The following is an 18,046-nucleotide window of genomic DNA, read 5'->3' as shown; positions in this document are numbered from 1 at the left end:
TCCCTCCGCCTGACCCTCCCCAGGCCCGCCCCTCCCGGGGCTGCCCACCTTCGCCCGCTCGTCCGCGCGCTCGTCGGTCTTCGCCCCTCATCCCCGGCCTCCCCGCGCCGGCCCCCTGGGGGGGGACCCTGCCCCCCCCCCCGGCGGCGGCCGGGGCCCCTTTCACAATAGTGCGGCCCGACTCCCTCCCCGGCGCTCGCCGTGCGCTCCCGCCCGCCGCCCTCCCGGCGCATGCGCCCTCCGGTCGGCGGTGGCTACGGCGGTGGCGGCTGCGAGCGGCTCGGTTTTTTTAAAGGGAAACGCTGAGGCGCCGGGGGTGACTGTGGGGGAGGGGGCCCCGGAGCTGCAGAGACCCCCAGGGGAGGCAGCAGACCCCCACCCGGAGTAGGAGGGCTTGGGGCGGACCCTTCCCTTCCACCTCCTCCTGAGGAGGAGGAAGGGGGGAGGAATGGAAGCTCGGGGCGGCTGAGGCGAGCTCCGGGGCGGGGGGCCGGGGCGGGGAAGGGGGGGTGCGGGGTGGGGAGACGAGGCGGGCCCGGCCGGGCCAGGGGGGGCCGAAGCGAGCTCCGGGGATGAGCTCGGGGGCGGCTGGGTGCGAGCTCCTGCCTCTGAGGCGAAGGCGGCGGCGGCGGCGGCAGCAGAGGCGGCGGCGGCGAGGCCCCCGTGGGCCGGCGGCGGGCCTCAGCCGCGGCCTCCACTTCTCCGCTCGCCGGCGGGATGGCGCCCGGGCTCCGGAGCGGCCGCGCTAGCGGAGGCCCGCGGCCGCGCTGCTGAGGCGAGCCCGCCAAACTCCCCTCCCCCCTCCGTCCGCGACCCCCCGCACCTCGCCCCCTCCCCGCCCCTCCTCCGCCTCGGTGCCCGGCGCGGCCCCGGACCACTATGACCATGAGATCCGCAGTGTTCAAGGCGGCCGCGGCCCCTGCCGGCGGCAACCCTGAGCAGCGACTGGACTACGAGCGGGCTGCGGCGCTGGGCGGGCCCGAGGACGAGCCCGGGGCGGCCGAAGCCCACTTCCTTCCCCGGCACCGTAAGCTCAAGGAGCCGGGGCCCCCGCTGGCCTCCTCCCAGGGCGGTAGCCCCGCGCCCTCCCCGGCCGGCTGTGGCGGCAAGGGCCGGGGTTTGTTATTCCCGGCCGGGGCGGCCCCCGGGCAGCAGGAAGAGAGCTGGGGCGGTTCGGTGCCCTTGCCCTGTCCGCCCCCGGCTACCAAACAAGCCGGCATCGGTGGGGAGCCGGCGGCAGCCGGCGCCGGCTGCAGCCCCCGACCCAAGTATCAGGCGGTGCTGCCCATTCAGACAGGCTCGCTCGTGGCGGCGGCCAAAGAGCCTACGCCCTGGGCTGGGGACAAGGGTGGGGCGGCTCCGCCGGCTGCCACCGCCTCGGACCCGGCGGGACCCCCGCCACTACCTCTGCCCGGGCCGCCACCACTCGCGCCCACCGCTACCGCTGGGACCCTGGCGGCCAGCGAGGGCAGATGGAAGAGTATGAGGAAGAGCCCTCTCGGGGGTGGCGGCGGTTCGGGAGCCTCCAGTCAGGCCGCCTGCCTCAAACAGATACTTCTGCTGCAATTGGACCTCATCGAGCAGCAGCAGCAGCAGCTGCAGGCCAAGGAGAAGGAGATCGAGGAGCTCAAGTCCGAGAGAGACACGGTACGCGAAGGGTTAATCGGCGTTCGGGACGAGGAGCAAGTTGTGCGCATGCTCGGGGGAAGGGGGGGACTGTGGAAGGCTTAGGTCTCCCTTGGTGAGGGGTAGAGGAGGTTGGCCACCAGCAAAGGAGTATCTTAGGTGCCGGGTGCTGCGGAGCCGAGCTCCCAGACACGTTGGGTCGGAGCGAAGGGGTTAAAGGGCAAACCTCCCAGGGGGAGGGGGGGAGGGGTGGTTTCGGGCGCCTAAGGGTTAATTTAAAATGACAGCCCTAGACTTGTGGGAAAGACGTTTAGAATGGGGAAAGACTTGATGTGTGAGGGGTTAAAAAAATGAAAGGGTTGGGGTGGAGATGTGGTGGCTGTGTGGAAGGGGTTAAGTTAAAGAGCTATTGCGTTAGTAATGGATTGTGGAGGGGAGGCCAGTGGCAGCTGTTGCTCTAACCAGTGCTGCAGCATCTTTATGGACAGGAGGGTCATAGGCCCTTCAGCGGGCAGAGGAGTAGAAGTGAATTACATAGAATCCTATTAGCTTCCTTAAATGATGTTATGAGAATCACTGCCTTTGGTTTTAGACAGTTTTAATAGAAATCTAAGTTATAAAACATAACCCACTGACCCAGGTCCTTTGAATAAGCATGGTGTTTGAAGCTGGAAGATTTTAAGGCCATCAGGGAAAAGTAAGCTTATTCAATATATTAAATAGATTCACTCTCCAAAATCACTGTTGGAGAATCTAGCTGCCCGTAGTAGAGAAGTCTGTTAATATTTCTTTGTACTTCTTGTACATAGGCTCGTTTTACTGCAGCAGTAGTTAAAATACACCTCAGCCTTAAAACACACTCCTTCAGATATCAAGGAAGCTGGGGTGGTGGGGTTTTACTGTGGTAGTGTACCTGCCTAAAAATAAACATGGTTTCTACAATGGTTGGGTTCTGACTACTGCAGTTTCTCTCTCTCTCTCTCTCTCTCTCTCTCTCTCTCTCCCCCCCCCCTCTCCCTCCCTCCTTTCTCCCCCCTCTCTCCCTCTCTCCTTCTCTCCCTCTTTCTCCCCTTCCCCTCTCCCCTCTCCCTCTCCCTCTCCTCTCCCTCTCTTTCTGTCTCCTCACCTCCTTCCTCTCCCTCTCCCTCTCCCTTTCCCTTTCCCTCTCTCTCCCCCTCTTCCCCTCCCTCCCCCCTCCTTCCCTCCCTTCCCTCCTCTCTGTCTCTCTCTGATGCACCAAGGGCTGAGCTAGAGATCAGAGGCTATTCATTTGTTTGCTTTCCAAATCAGGCTGCTTTTTTTTTTTTTAATTGAAGAATGCATTCTGCAAGGTGGAATGGAAGCTGGGGCAGGTCTTATGAAAATATTGTGTGTTGATTTGTGGAAGTTTCTCAATATGGTGGTGCCACTGCCTAGGTACTCTACTGCAGTCTTGGGGGTGTGATGGTACTATAGTTACAACAACACATATCCTTCCATAGGGAGGGGATGGGAAGAAGGACCAGTGAAGGAGGAAGAAATTAAGGAAATAACACCCACAAATTGTGGTTAACTAATGCTAAGGCTGTGAATCAAAACAGATAAAAGAAGATGAAATGAGAATATGTCTGACAAGTGGGGCTCTACTGACTGTGGTGGCTTCTGCTGGGTTACTTAGGTAATATCCCCTTTGCAGGATTCCCTAGGTAGGGAAAGTGGGGTGATTAAGGACAGTATGGGTCTAAACTTGGCATTCACTGCTTCTGTTGTGTATTGCAGTCCTAGCATTACTTAAGATTGTTTCTCTTATTCCAGTCATTGTTTGGCTTCTACTGAAATCTATGCAATGGATGTAATGAAGGCAGAATTAATAACACTGTATAACCCTGACCAAATTCTTGTAGTATGGTGTAAGTAGCACGTTTCCTCAGAAGTTGAGTTAATGTGAAGTTTTTGATGACAATAGACTTCCATTTTCTCTTTGATATGTAGTCCTCTTTTAATTAGAACGAAATGATATTAATTTTAAGGAATATTTAGGCAAATATTTTTTCTTTCAAATGCAAAGCATTATGTATATGTCATTATTTGCTAGGATTTATACTACTGATTTTTGTTTTTTTTCCCTCTGGTCCTGGAGCTTGAACTCGGTGTGGGTGCTGTGTCTGGGCTCCTATTGGCCTACCACTTGAGCCACAGCTCCACTCTGGGCTTTTTGGGTACTCAGTTGGAGATAAGAATCTCAAGGACTTTCTTCCAGTGCTGGCTTTCAGCCACCATCTTCAGATCTCAGCCTCCTGAGTAGTTAGGATTATAGGTGTGAGCCACTGGCACCCAGTTTATATTACTGATTGCTCATAGTTTTTGTTTTTGTTTTTTTTTTGGTCTGGTCATGGGGCCTGAACTCTGGGCCTGGGCGCTGTCCCTCAGCTCTTCAGCTCAAGGCTAGCACTCTACCACTTGAGCCACAAAGCCACTTCCAGCTTTTTTTTTTTCTGCTTATGTGGTGCTGAGGAATCGAAGCCAGGGCCTCAAGCATGCAAGGCAAGCGCTCTACCACTGAGCCACCTTCCCAGCCCCTCTCATAGTTTTTTCAAATGGAATATTCATTGTTTTAGAAGTACTCTCCCCACCCCCTCACACTTTCAAAGAGTATTGCCAACCCAAGTGATACTATAAGTTCTTGATTCCCTCTCTATGTACTATTTTGGGCAAACTTGAAGTCCCTTTAAAAAACACAAGGCTGGGCTTATAGGTTAGTAGTAGAGTGCTTGCCTACCAAGCTTCCTGGCCCAGCTTCTGTCCTCAGTATTGCATGTGCATGTGTGTGTGCGCGCGCGCGCACACACACACCCACACTCGGAGAACATACATGGGGTTAATTCTGGGAACTCCCAAACTGCTTTGGAGCCACATAGTTAGCAATACCAGATACCATGCCACTAAAACATATGCTGTGGCCTCTACCCATGTAGAGGATCTTACCGAATATTGAACTATAATATACTCCTTCATACCTCTTACCATCTAGGCTAACCCCTAAAATTAAATTATATGCCTGTCTTCTCTACTGAGTTTAAGAAAAACTATAGAGTTCAGTTAATAGGATCTACAAAAAAATGCTGAGGACTGTGCTGATTCCTAAGTGGACTCTTGTGTGTGTTAAGCCTACGTTTTGTCACTTTCTTTTAGCTCCTTGCTCGGATTGAACGTATGGAAAGGCGGATGCAACTGGTAAAGAAGGATAACGAGAAGGAAAGGCACAAACTGTTTCAGGGCTATGAAACTGAAGAGAGAGAAGAAACTGAGCTATCTGAGAAAATTAAATTGGAGTGCCAGTCGGAGCTTTCTGAGACATCCCAGACTCTGCCTACCAAGCCTTTCTCCTGTGGGCGGAGTGGAAAGGGACATAAAAGGTGTGCTAATAACTTTGTTCTACTGTCTGGACATGATGAAAACACTTCTTACAGTGACTGAGTGTAGGGATTGAAATTTATGGATTGGTTTTATAGCAACCTTAGTCTGAATTACCAAGTCTTCTCTGTCAAAACTCTCTTGCAGCAGGCTATTTAAAGTCTCTTAGGAACATTTGGTCACAGTAGTAAGAACAAAATGCAGAATATGTCATAAAGATAATTATGCTGTAAGAAATACAGTATTTTTTATGTTATAACTTAAAGTTAGAAAATGTTAAGTTAGGGGCTGGGAAGGTGGCTCAGTGGTAGAGCACTTGCCTTGCATGCCTGAGGCTCTGTGTTCGATTATTCCTCAGCACCACATAAGAAGAAAAAGCTGGAAGTGGCACTGTGGCTCAAGTGGTAGAGTGCTAGCCTTGAGCTGAAGAGCTCAGGGACAGCACCTAGGCCCAGAGTTCAGGCTCCACAACCGACAAAAAAAACAAACAAACTTGTTTTATAGGATTCACAGATAATAAACATATTATTTGTGAAACTTGAAGGAGGAAATGGATAATGAAAAAGAAGCATAGGGGGCTGGGAATGTGGCTTAGTGGTAGAACACTTGCCTAGCATGCATGAAGCCCTGGGTTTGATTCCTTAGTACCACATATACAGAAAAAAACTGAAGTGGCACCATAGCTCAAGTGGTAGAGTGCTAGCCTGGAGCAAAAGAAGTTGAGGGACAGTGTCCATGTCCTGAGTTCAAGCCCCAGGACTGCCAAAAAAAAGAAAAACATAGAATTTAGGTTGGTTAATGAGGAAAGGTAGAGTGATTGTCAAGGCCCTGAGTTCAAACTCAAATGATCCCCCCCCCCCAAAAAAAAAAAAAACCATATAGATTATTAACGTGCAACAGGGTAAATTATTAAAATAGAGTAGTGAGTCTCTGGTCGACATAATGACACAGAGTGATAGCATCTAATGTTGACTAAAAAACTTGAAAAAGTGTGTGTGTGTGTGTACTTAGCTGTACTAGGGGTTGAACTCAAGTACTTGGAGCTGCCCCTTTTTCACTCAAGGCTGGTGCTCTACCATTTGAACCATGATACCACTTCTAGCTTTCTGGTGCTTAATTGGAGATAAGAGTCTCATAGACTTTTCTATCTGGGCTGACTTTGAATCTTGTTACTTAGATATCAGCCTCCTGAGTAACTAGGATTACAGGCATGAGCCACGAGCTCCTAGCTCTATTAGAGATTCTTTTTTATTTTTATTTTTTGTTTTGGTCCGTCGTGGGGCTTGAACTCTGGGCCTTAGTTCTTCAACTCAGGGCTAGCACTCTACCACTTGAGCCACAGTGCCACTTCCGGCTTTTTTTTTCTGCTTATGTGGTACTGAGGAATCGAACCCAGGGCCTCATTCATGCAAGGCAAGCGCTCTACCACTGAGCTGCCTTCCCAGCCCTCTATTAGAGATTCTTAAATGTGGAATCTTGTTTTTTTATTTACTAAGGTCCTAGTATATGTACTGTTAATCATAAGGTGGTTTCTGCTCATGACTTCCAAATTAGCACCAAATATGTAAGCACTCTGGGCATTGGTCATTATGGAGCAAGGAAACAGACTACTTCTTTTGCCTCTAAACATATTTAGGTCAGGTTTTATTCAAGAGTCATTAAATCTTACAACATTTTCTTTGCTATCTAATAGGAAAACCTCATTTGGAAGTACAGAAAGAAAGACTCCAGTAAAAAAGCTGGCTCCTGAATTTTCAAAAGTCAAAACAAAAACTCCTAAACACTCTCCCATTAAAGAGGAACCGTGTGGTTCCTTATCTGAAACTCTTTGTAAGCGTGAATTGAGGAGCCAAGAAACCCCAGAAAAGCCCCGGTCTTCAGTGGACACCCCACCAAGACTCTCCACTCCCCAAAAGGGACCCATCGCCCATCCCAAGGAGAAAGCCTTCGCAAGCGAGATAGAAGATTTGCCGTACCTTTCTACCACAGAAATGTATTTGTGTCGTTGGCACCAGCCTCCCCCATCACCATTACCATTACGGGAATCCTCTCCAAAGAAGGAGGAGACTGTAGCAAGTAAGGCATAGAGAACACTTGCTCTTATACCCTAGTGGTGGCGGTCAAGCTAACAAGTGTGAAAATGCCTTTGGCATTTTTTTTTAAAGTGCAATCAATAAAGCAGAGTTCTGTCAAGAATGAGTAAGTTAACAGCCAGAGACAGACACTGTGCAGGCATTGCAAATAGATGGAATTACAGCAAAATGTGCTCAATGTATTTGCCTGCTTACAACACTGGGAGATGTGTTTGCCAGTAAGTTGCTCATCACAAGAGCATCAGACTTGGGGGGTGTAATCTCCGGCAACTTGCATGCCCTCTTGAAAGAAGGGTTTTCTGTGCTGTGAAATGCATAGAACTTACACTTTGCCATGCACGACTGTTCCTGAAATTGATATTATGTGAAACATGGGAGGGTGGTCTTTGGGTGTTCTCAGGGGCCAATGGTAATTTTTGGTTGGGGAGCCAGGTTGGGGTGGGGAATTTCATCTGGGCCTCCACTCTTAACTATATAAACGTTTATCTGTATCTCTATGTCCCGGTCTGGGGGCAGGAGGAATCTGCCAAAGACCAACAGTCTTACTTAATCTTACTATACTTCACAAAGGTTCTAAAATGTGAAGAGTTTACTTGGATTGCAGTAGCCCATTGGTTGTTCATATATTTAAATAAAATGGTCTACAAACTATTTTTCAAACAATAAGGACTATCTTGGGATATCTGAGCTGCTTGGGGGGGGTGGGGTCTGGGACTTGGTTTTCATTCCCTTTTTTTTCCTTTATGGCTTCCACACAGAGATGCTCCCCTATCTCCTACATCAACTATTAACTGGAATGTGTCTTCAATGTATACTACTAGTCTGGGACAGTCACTGTGGGTGCCTTGGGTTACGGTGGGGAAAGCCTTCTTGGATAGAGCCTCAGACATGAGTTTCTATCCCTGTGCCTTGTCCTAGCAGGGATGGGGATGGGAATCCATTCCAATAAGATGGGAGCATTCTCCAGGCTTTGTTTGGCTGTTGTGGTGACAACATTAAGTGGGGAAGATAGATTCATTTTCTGATATTTATTAGGCCTCACACTTGAATATATGAGACAGGCTAGGATCCTGATCTAGATTCAGATTTTTCTGTTGTTTCAATCAGTTGAAGGTTCATCCCTAATGGCTAACCTTTTTGCTGCTATGGCAATGCTGTATAACAACTTAAGAGAAACCATGAAGCAACTTCCCATCCGGAATTGGGAAATGGCTTGGTCTGGAGATACTCTATGTGACTGGCTGTTTTTGAAAACCCTGTATGCCCTAGTAAAGCAAGTTCCAAATACCTTTGAGATTGTGGGCCTGACCATTTGAAGGAGTGTGACTGGGGATATCCTAGTCCCTTGAGCCTGAGTTCCAAATAACATGTGAATCCTTGTTCTTGGTCCCTGTATCTCAAGAGGAATCTCAATGGCTTGTTCTAAGGAAGCCAAAGTCTTTGTGCATGTTGTTCAGGCTGGACCAGCAAGGTAGTTTGTTTGGAGGGAGGAGGGAGCTGTTTAAGAAGACTGTATGTAAGTTTTGAGAACATTGATCTTTTATTTGAAAAATAGGGTCAACTTTTACTCACCTGCCATGTTCTGAGTTTTAAGGTTTGATATCCTTGGCCATCAACTGTTGCAGGGAAACCACCCTAAATAATGAAGAAAAGAAGTCGTCTCAGTGTAAAAAAAAAAGTGGTGGGCTTATTTTCTTTTCTTTTGTCTGTTGTTCCCTTTTCCCCTCCCCCAGAGAGAAATTCTCAAAACAACTCAAAAAACAAAATGGCTTCCTAAGTGAGAACTTCAGTGATGATCCTTTCCTCCATTTTGGGTATGGGCTTTTTTTCTTTTACACTGAGATGATTCTTCTTTCCTGCATTATTTAGGGTGTCTGATGCCATCAAGTGTTGCAGGAGAAACTTCAGTCTTGGCTGGTGAGTAGAATAGGAATTGTGCTGGCTGGGCCTGGGGTGGAGGTTGGTGGGATGGTGGCTGGTTGGGAAGCTGAATTCCCCATCTGTTGGATGTGGGAGAGTGAGATTCCTTGGTGTTTGATTGATTACCTTACCATAGACTTCAAAATGACAACAAATTTCAGTTGTTTTTCAGGAACTGCAATAGCATCCATTATGTGAATTGTCAGGTATTGGCTTAGGGTTTTTTTTGTGTTCCCGAGTTTGGTAGACTACAATGGCATTTTAGGTACTTTTATATCATAGCAAGGAAACTGAATATGGCTTCAGGCGAGGCCATAGAATGGATTCCTATCACTTGGTAATTTTATCTTACCTGGGGAGAGATCTTTTATCCTAGTGAATAGTTAGAGGGTTTTTAAGACTTTGGATTTAAGGGTGGTTCCACCCCTCCTCTCTTTTTTTTTTCTTTTTCTTTGTTTTTTCAGTTCCTTCTTGGAGGGACCACTTGGTAGAGCCTCTAAGGGACCCAAATCCTTCAGACATTTTGGAGGTGAGTATTAAGAGCTCATCATAGAAGAGAGTAAGAGATTGAATACAATGTTGTGGGGGTTTTCAGCCAGCCATGGTGACTGGTATCTATAATCCCAGCTACTTTGGGTACTGAGGCAAGAAGGTTGCTTAGCCCAGAACTTTGAGGCCAGCCCAACTACAAACAAATGGAGGGCATAATTTTGTGGATGTTATATACATTTTTTGATGTATTAAATACAACTTTATTTATTTTTGGGGGGCAAATTTTAGGGCTTGAACTCGGGCTGAGGACTGTCCCTGAGTTTTTTTTTGCTCAAGGCTAGCACTCTACCTCTTGAGCCACAGCACCACTTCTGGCTTTTTCTGTTTATGTAGTACTGAAGAATCAAACCCAATGGCTTCATGCATGCTAGGCAAGCACTCTACCACTGAGCCACATTCCCAGTCCTTAAATAAAACTTCTTTTTTCTTTTTTTTTTTTTTTTTGCCGGCCATGAGGCCTGAACTCTGGGCCTGGGCGCTGTCCCTCAGCTCTTCAGCTCAAGGCTAGTGCTCTACCACTGGAGCCACAGCGCCACTTCCGGCTTTTTCTGTTTATGTGGTGCTGAGGAATCGAACCCAGGGCCTCCTGCTTGCAAGGCATGCACTCTACCGCTGAGCTACCTTCCCAGCCCCATTAAATAAAACTTCTAAGTCCAGAAAGGAACTTGTCTATTTGGATTTATCTAGTCTAATTCCATTTCATATGAGAAAGTCAGGATCCAGAGTGTATTACTCAAAAATAAGTAGCTGGGCTGGGAAGGTGGCTCAGTTGGAGAGTGCTTACTTGCCTTGCATGCATGAGGCCCTGGGTTTGATTCCTTAGCACCACATAAGCAGAAAAAGCAGAAAGTGGCGCCGTGGCTCAAGTGGTAGAGCGCTAACCTTGAGCTGAAGAGCTGGGGGACAGCTCCCAGGATCAGGCTCAGAGTTCAGGCCCCATGACTAAAAAAAAAAAAGTAGCTGCTTGACATAGGTTGCTTTTACAATCCCAGTTATGTAGTAGGCGTGAGATCTGAAGATCACAATTTGAAGCCAGTCAAGTCTGAAACTCTTACCTCTAATGAACTCCCAAAAAGCTGAAAGTAGAGCTGTGGTTCAAGTGGTAGAACACTAGTCTTGAGCAAGAAAACTCAGCACATAAGGCCTGAATTCAAGCCCCAGACTAAGTTTAAAAAAAAAAAACAAAAACAAAGCCTGGAAAATGTTGAAAACAAGGAAGGTTTCATGCCAAGTAGAAAAGTATACTACTCAGCAACACAATTACATATTCTGAGCTCATTTGACTAAAAAATTGTTATTATTTTTTTTGTCGGTCGTGGGGCTTGAACTCTGGGCCTGGGTGCTATCCCTCAGCTCTTCAGCTCAAGGCAAGTGCTCTACCTCTTGATCCACAGCACCACTTCTGGTTTTCTAGTAAGGTTTATTGGAGATCAGAGTCTCACAGACTTTTCTGCCCGGGCTGGCTTTGAACTGTGATCCTCAGATCTCAGCCTCCTGAGTAGCTAGGATTACAGGCATGAGCTTGACTAAAAAATTTGATAGCTGAACTCAGACTGAGCATATGTAGGTAGGGAAAATTGATGGCAGTCTCAAGGATTTCAGTTCTGTGTGGCAAGCTTTTCACTGATTAGTTGGAAATAGAGTCTCACAGACTGGCTTTGAACCTTGATCCTCCGGGTCCCAGCCTCTTGAGTAGCCAGGATTACTGGCATGAGCCATCTGTCTACCTTGATAGCTGTGTCATTTACCTTGGAAAATGGGAATGATTTTGAAATTTGTAGTTTCTGAAAGAATGTAGGTGACAAAAAGACTGGAAGTAGGAAGTTTTATGAATATAATATGGTGATGAATAGCTTATTACTGCTGTTCCTTAACCAGAACCTGGATGACAGTGTGTTTTCAAAGAGGCATGCAAAATTGGAGCTGGATGAGAAGAGAAGGAAAAGGTAAGGCACAGATGTCCATCATGGGAACAGCTGATCCCCAGCACTCTGAGCTCCCTCTTCCATGTTGTAGACAGCTCTGTAGCTCTTTACACTCCATTATTGACTTCTCAATAAGTTGAGTATCTTAGATGCAAGTGATAGTTGTAAGTAAACATATTTAGCTTCTTTTTTCTTTTTTTCTTTGTGGCTTGAACTCAGGACTTGGTGCACTGTCTCTGAGCTTTTGTGCTCAAGGCTTATGTTCTCCCACTTGAACCACAGCTCCACTTCCAGCTTTTTGGTAGATAATTGGAGATCAGAATCTCAGATTTTCCTGGCCAGGCTGGTTTCAAATCATGATCCTCAGATCTTAGCTTCCTGAGTTGTTGGTGTGGGGCTTGAACTCTGGGCTTGGGCGCAATCCCTGCGCTCTTCAGCTCAAAACAAGCACTCTACCCCTTGAGCCACAGCGCCACTTCTGGTTTTCTAGTGGTTAGTTGGAGATAAGAGTCTCACGGACTTTTCTGCCTAGGCTGGCTTTGAACTGTGATCCTCAGATCTCAGCCTGAGCAGCTAGGATTACAGGTGTGAGCCACCAGCTCCCGGCTTCTCTTTTTCTTATTATATGCCCTTTAGTTCTACTTTCTGTGGAACACCAACACATAATCTGGATTGCTAGACCTTAACCAAGCAGTCAGCAGTCTCTTTATCCCTCCTAGAAGAGTCAATAAGTATCTTCTTAGCATCTGGATTGTGTGAGTTGGGTTTATAGAACAAATTTGGGATAAGCAGTAATGTGTTTGTTTTGTGTGTCTGTTTTTTCCCAGATGGGATATTCAAAGGATCAGGGAACAAAGAATTCTACAACGACTGCAGCTCAGAATGTATAAAAAAAAAGGAATTCAGGAATCTGAGCCTGAGGTTACCTCATTTTTCCCTGAGCCAGATGATGGTAAGTTTTACTTCTCTAAAAAAGTAAGTTTTTTCAAAAAGAGGGGTATATAAACACCAGAATATAATTTATTCTAATCAGTAAACTATTTTGGTGCCATTATTGTTACTCGATATTTTCCGCCAGTGTCACTAACAAGATCCCATTTGACTTTCTTCCATAGTTGAAAGTTTGATGATTACCCCCTTCTTGCCTGTTGTAGCATTTGGACGACCATTACCAAAATTAACTCCACAGTAAGTATAAAGGAGTTCCCCTCCCCTTTACTTTGTGGTCTGTACCTCCTTTCAGACTCCAGAAGTAGAGGGTCAAACCAAATAGCCTAAGGATAATCATGATTCTATGATAGATGTGAGGCTACCTGAACAACAGCCAGGAATTTCTTTTTGTCCAAGAAATAGACTACTCTGTTACTTTAATAGTATATGGACTATTCCTGTGGCCTTTAGGCAAGAAAAACACTTGAAACTTGGGTTTCAAGAGTGAATACTAGATGGAAGTGGTGCTGTGATAGAGTGTTAGCCTTGAGCTGAAGAGCTGAGGGACAGTGCCGAGGCCCAGAGTTCAAGCCCCACGACTGACAAAAAAACAAAAACACACTTCAAGAGTGAATACTAGAAATGATGAGAGGCATGAGATCATTATGGAGATACTATCTTGTCATATTGAATCTCTTATAGTTTTCTTGTTTGTTTGTTTGTTTGTTTTGTTCTGTGCCATCTTGAGACTTGAAATCAGGGCCTGGACACTTGTCCCTGAGCTCTTTATGCTCAGGGCTAGTGCTCTACACTTTTTTTTTTTTTTTTTAATTGGTTCTGGGGCTTGAACTCTGGGCCTGGGCATTGTCCCTGAGCACTTCAGCTCAAGGTAAGTGCTCTACCACTTGAGCCACAGCACTACTTCTGGTTTTCTGGTGGTTAATTTTAGATAAAAGTCTCACAGACTTTCCTGTGTGGGCTGGATTTTGAACTGCAGTCCTCAGGTCTCAGCTTCCTGAGTAGCTAGGATTACAGACGTGAGCCACTGGCGCCTGGCTAGTGCTCTATAACTTTGAGCTACAAGCTCTACTTCCAGTTTTCTGGTGGTTGACTGGAGTCTCATAGAAGATTTTCCTGCCCCGGCTGGCTTTGAACCACAGTCCTCAGATCTCAGCCTCCTGAGAAGCTAGGATTACAGTCATGAGTTACTAGCACCCAGCCCCTTCTAGTCGTGCAATTGATTGCCTCATCATCTTTCCCAGAAATTTTGAGCTGCCCTGGTTGGATGAGCGTAGCCGATGCAGGTTGGAGATCCAGAAGAAGCAAACACCTCACCGGACGTGTAGGAAATAGCTGTGCTGGCAAGAACTCTGTCTTCAGATAGTTGTAGCATGCCATTCCCAGAGAGTGGCAGAGACCTGTATATGTGACCTATGTCCTCATGTATGTTATCATTTGCTGATAATGCCCTTCCATACTCTCTTGCTTTTAGTTTTGTTTTCATCACTCTGGATTCACAAAAACTCTTTCAATGGGCTAATTGTGAATTAGGGTGATAGGGATTTCTTTTCCCTTTTTGGGGAAATGAGCTCTCAAGCTAAATCTATAGGATGGTAGATTGGGAAGTTCCAGTGGTCATTTCTACACATTTGCCTATGTTAAAGGTGTACAAGGGCTCTCTTCATTCAACATGTGGAAGATGAGGCAACCCTTTCCATTAGGAGCTGTGCCTGCCTGGCATTCTTGCTCTGGATACATCCTATGTATAGTTTGTGCATAGTGGTTTTTACCTTCACCATGAGCTTTAGGACCAGATGAGGAATAAATAACAGTGAAGTGATAAAGCAAGTCATCTTCACAGAATAAGATTGAAATTGGAGAGTTGGTAGATAAATATCTGAAAAGATAATTGTTCTCTTCAAAGTATTCTGTGATATAGTCATATAAGAAGGGATGTGTGGTTGTGACTTTTCTTTATTAGTTAATGCTTAACTGAAGTTCTTCCCTCATGCCTCAAAAACCATAATCTTTGGAAAGGAGAATGTGATGTTCATTTCAGACAGTTAAAGTGCTAAACAAAAAAAGCATTTATCATGTGAGGATGGCATGCCAGAACCTGTACATGTCCTAGTGTCACATCACTTCTCAAGTATTTCTTAGTTGGGTTTTATCCTCTTTGCTGAGCTCTTGGTGGTGGGGTAGAGATTTAAGGAGGGCAGGGAGTGCAGAATATGTACTTCCTTTGGCTGGCAAATGTCTACATCTTGAAACAAATAAGTCTCTAATGAGCTTCTCCATTCATTTTGTAAAAAACAGATTTGTATGTATACCATCTTGGTCACCTTCCCCTGCCCCCATTTTGTTAAAAAGAAATGTAAAGACAGAACTCCCAGGCTACTTTGGTCTCAGTGCAAGATCCCCATTAACTATCTGGGGAAAAAAAAAAAATAGAGCCAAGACCTCTGGTCTTATATATATATAGGAATTGCCTTTCTTTAGTCTTCAGGACTATTGTGTGAAAACGAGTAGGGGTCTAATCTCCTAGAAGGTAGGGGCTTTTATCCTTAAAGAGAATATGTCCCCAGATTATTAGCACTTTTAGAGGAGAAGCCAAGGTATGTAAGGTGTGTGGCAGGCCCATCAATGGAGCATGAGAGAGAATGGGATATCGTGAGAAGTTCCTCAGGGGCCTTCCACTGCTACAAGCTTTTTGTGAGATGTTGATCTGTGCTCCCTGGGTTTGACTTTGAAAAGAATTATTCTGGCAGCACGTATAGTATTCTTGGATGACCTTGTTGCTCTTATTTCTCTTTATTCATTTGTGTGTATGAGTGTGTGTGTGTGTGTGTGTGCGCGTGTGCGGTTGTGGGTTTTCATTTGTAATTCCATCTGCTTAGGAGAATGGGCTCTATAAGGGAACCTGCCATAAGCTCCATTGCAGCAAGGATGTAAAGGATTTATTCCACTAGGGGCTCTCATCTCACACCTTAACGATAAGATTTGTTTAAAAAGAAGAAAAGAAAAGAAACAAAACCGGGCCAGATTTTTTTTGTTTTCTATTATTTTAATGTGGCAAGCTGTTTAGCCTTCCTACTCTGACCTATGTTGTTTTTTATAATGTACCCCCAAAGGAAAATATGTTCATGTCTCTTTGCTTTGTTCCTGTATTTCTCTCAGTTTCTTCTTGATTTCCTCATTTGTCAAATTCCTAATTTTGGGTGTGAATTAACAAATTTAGCCTTTATGTTTCTGCCCTATACATGGAACTCCTCAGATACTTCTTTTGCTAGACTGAGAGGAATCCATGAGGTGCTATCTGGCCAGACTTAAGTGGATTTTATTTCCTTGGTTCTCCCTTATTTTACTGCCCCCGTTTCTAGATCTCCTTTGATTTGGATATGTTGGGGTTTGTTGAGAATGAGGCTGGACAAAGTTTAAAGAGTGAAATTACAGTGTGTTAGAGCGTGAGGGGAAAATTAGTCTTATTTTTCCCTACATGGGATATAACACTGTGAAATTCAGTCTTTAACTGAAGACCCTGCAATTCTCCTAAAACATAGTTCCTTATTTCTTTAACAGAGTTTAAGCTAGTGTTAATAAATTAAGAGAAATTGCTTGTCTGTCCACCTCAGCTTTGTTTTATGCCCATTTCATATTGTTGTCTGTGTTGTAATTCATACTTTTGATACCATTTCTGATGTGTAAAATTGGTTGTCTTGTAAATATCTTATAAAGAGTTCAATTGTAAATAAACTATTGTGGCTGTTAACTTTTGAATTTCTGCCTCAGTTTATTAGATTTCTTGGGAAACAAGAAATCAAAAATCTGCTTTAAATGATTGGGAAAAGATCTAATTTCCACAATAAAATATAACACATTATTTCCCCCTCTTACAAGGTACTCACTTACGTTTGCACCTGAATGCGATATGTTTCATCCTTCTTTGTCCAAAGCCCATCTTAATTGATAAGTCTCTCTCTCTTTCTCTCTCTCTCTCTGTCCCTCCCTCCCTCCACTTCCCCTCTCCCCATCTCTTTCCCCCTTCCCGGCTCCTGGAGCTTGAACTCAGGGCTTGGGCCACTGTCCCTGAGCTCCTTTTGCTCAAAGCTATTGCTCCACCCCATTTGAGCCACTTCTGGCTTTTTCTAAGTAGTTAATTGGAGATCGAGTCTCAGCCAGGTAGCAGTGGCTCAAGACTGTAATCCTAGATACTCAGGAGGCTGAGATCTGAGGATCACAGTTCAAAGCCAGCCCAGGAAGAAAAGTCAGTAAGACTCTAGCTCTAACTAACTACCAGAAAGCTGAAAGTGACACTGGGGCTCAAGTGGTAGAGCGCTTGTCTTGAGCAGAAGCACTCAGGGAAAGCTCCCAGGCCTAGAGTTCAAGCCTCACTACCGGCAAAAAAAAAAATCTGGACTTCCTGCCTCGCTGGCTTCAAACTTGAGATCTTCAGATTTCAGCCTCCTGAGTAACTAGAATTACAGGTGTGAGTCATCAGTGCCCAGCCAGCAATCTTTCTTTTTCCAAGTTTAAATATAAAAGTTTGAACTGGGCGCTGGTAGCTCACACATGAATCTTAGCTATCCTAAGGCTGAGATCTAAGGATTGTAGTTTGAAGCTAGCCTGTGCAGGTAAGTCCTGAGACTTTGGGGGGAGTGGGTCCTGGGGCTTGGACTTAGGGCCTGACCCTGAACTCTTTTGCTCAAGGCTATCACTCTGCCATTTTGAGCTACAGCTATACTACTGGTTTTCTGGTGGTTAATTGCTAAGAATCACGGACTTTTTTTTTTTTTTTGGGTGGGGGGAGCCGGTGGGTCGTGGGGCTTGAACTCTGGGCTTGGGTGCTGTCCTCAGCTGTATAGCTCAAGGCGAGAGCTCTACCGCTAGAGCTACAGCACCACTTCCCGTTTTCTAGTGGTTTATTGAAGATTAGAGTCTCACGGACTTTTGAACTGTGACCCTCAGATCAGCCTCCTGAGTAGCTAGGATTTCAGGCATGAGCCACTGGCGCCCAAGAATCATGGACTTTTACTGTTCAGGTTAGCTCTTTTTTTTTTTTTCAGGCCCAGAGTTCAAGCCCCATGACAAAAAAAAAAAAAAAAAGCTGAACATGGTATATTACTAATGTGAGTGTTTAGAAGGCCAAGGCAGATTGGGGTATGGTTCAAGTGTTAGCAAGTGTAAGGCCGACTTCAAACCCTAAAACCACCAAAAAATTCCCCAAGACAAAACAAAGATTGAGCCACCAGACATAAGTAATTTATGCTATAGAAACTTTGAGGGTCTCAAAGCTCTCCCTTAAAGTACTGGCTCAATACTGAACTAATACCACTTGAGCCACATGTCTACTTACAGGTTTTTGCTGGCTAATTGGAGGTGAGAGATTTGTTTACCCAGTTTGGCTTTGAACTTTGATCCTCATATCTCAACCTACTGAATACTTAAATTTGTAGGTATGAGCCATCTGTCTAGCCTGAGATAGTCTTATCTCCAGTTAACCAGCAAAATGCCAGAACAGTTATATCAAGTGGAAGAGTGCCAGCCCTGAGTGAAAATGCTGAGAACAAGAGGCCCTAAATTCAAACCCCTGTACTGGCATACAAATAC

The 18,046-nt window shown here is 45.7% G+C and overlaps 1 protein-coding gene across 2 annotated transcripts; it reads left to right on the top strand.

The window, feature by feature from the left end:
* The first annotated feature begins 286 nt into the window (after positions 1–286).
* Msl1 (MSL complex subunit 1) lies at positions 287–16,197 on the top strand. Of its 2 annotated transcripts, XM_070028107.1 has the most exons (9): positions 287–1,647; positions 4,798–5,021; positions 6,713–7,095; positions 8,982–9,029; positions 9,497–9,561; positions 11,463–11,530; positions 12,337–12,461; positions 12,625–12,697; positions 13,702–16,197. In XM_070028107.1, exons 1-9 carry the CDS (start codon positions 880–882, stop codon positions 13,790–13,792), a joined length of 1,845 nt encoding a protein of 614 aa, XP_069884208.1. In that variant the 5' UTR covers positions 287–879; the 3' UTR covers positions 13,793–16,197. The 2 variants fall into 2 exon arrangements, with proteins under 2 accessions (XP_069884208.1, XP_069884209.1); XM_070028108.1 differs by lacking the exon at positions 8,982–9,029.
* Positions 16,198–18,046: the final 1,849 nt, after the last annotated feature.

Source organism: Dipodomys merriami, unplaced genomic scaffold (assembly GCF_024711535.1).
Source record: "Dipodomys merriami isolate MVZ:Mamm:240054 unplaced genomic scaffold, mDipMer1.0.p SCAF_19, whole genome shotgun sequence".
Classification (NCBI taxonomy): Eukaryota; Metazoa; Chordata; class Mammalia; order Rodentia; family Heteromyidae; genus Dipodomys; species Dipodomys merriami.
Note: the sequence above shows the minus strand (reverse complement) of the source record. Positions and strands in the feature narration are given on the sequence as shown.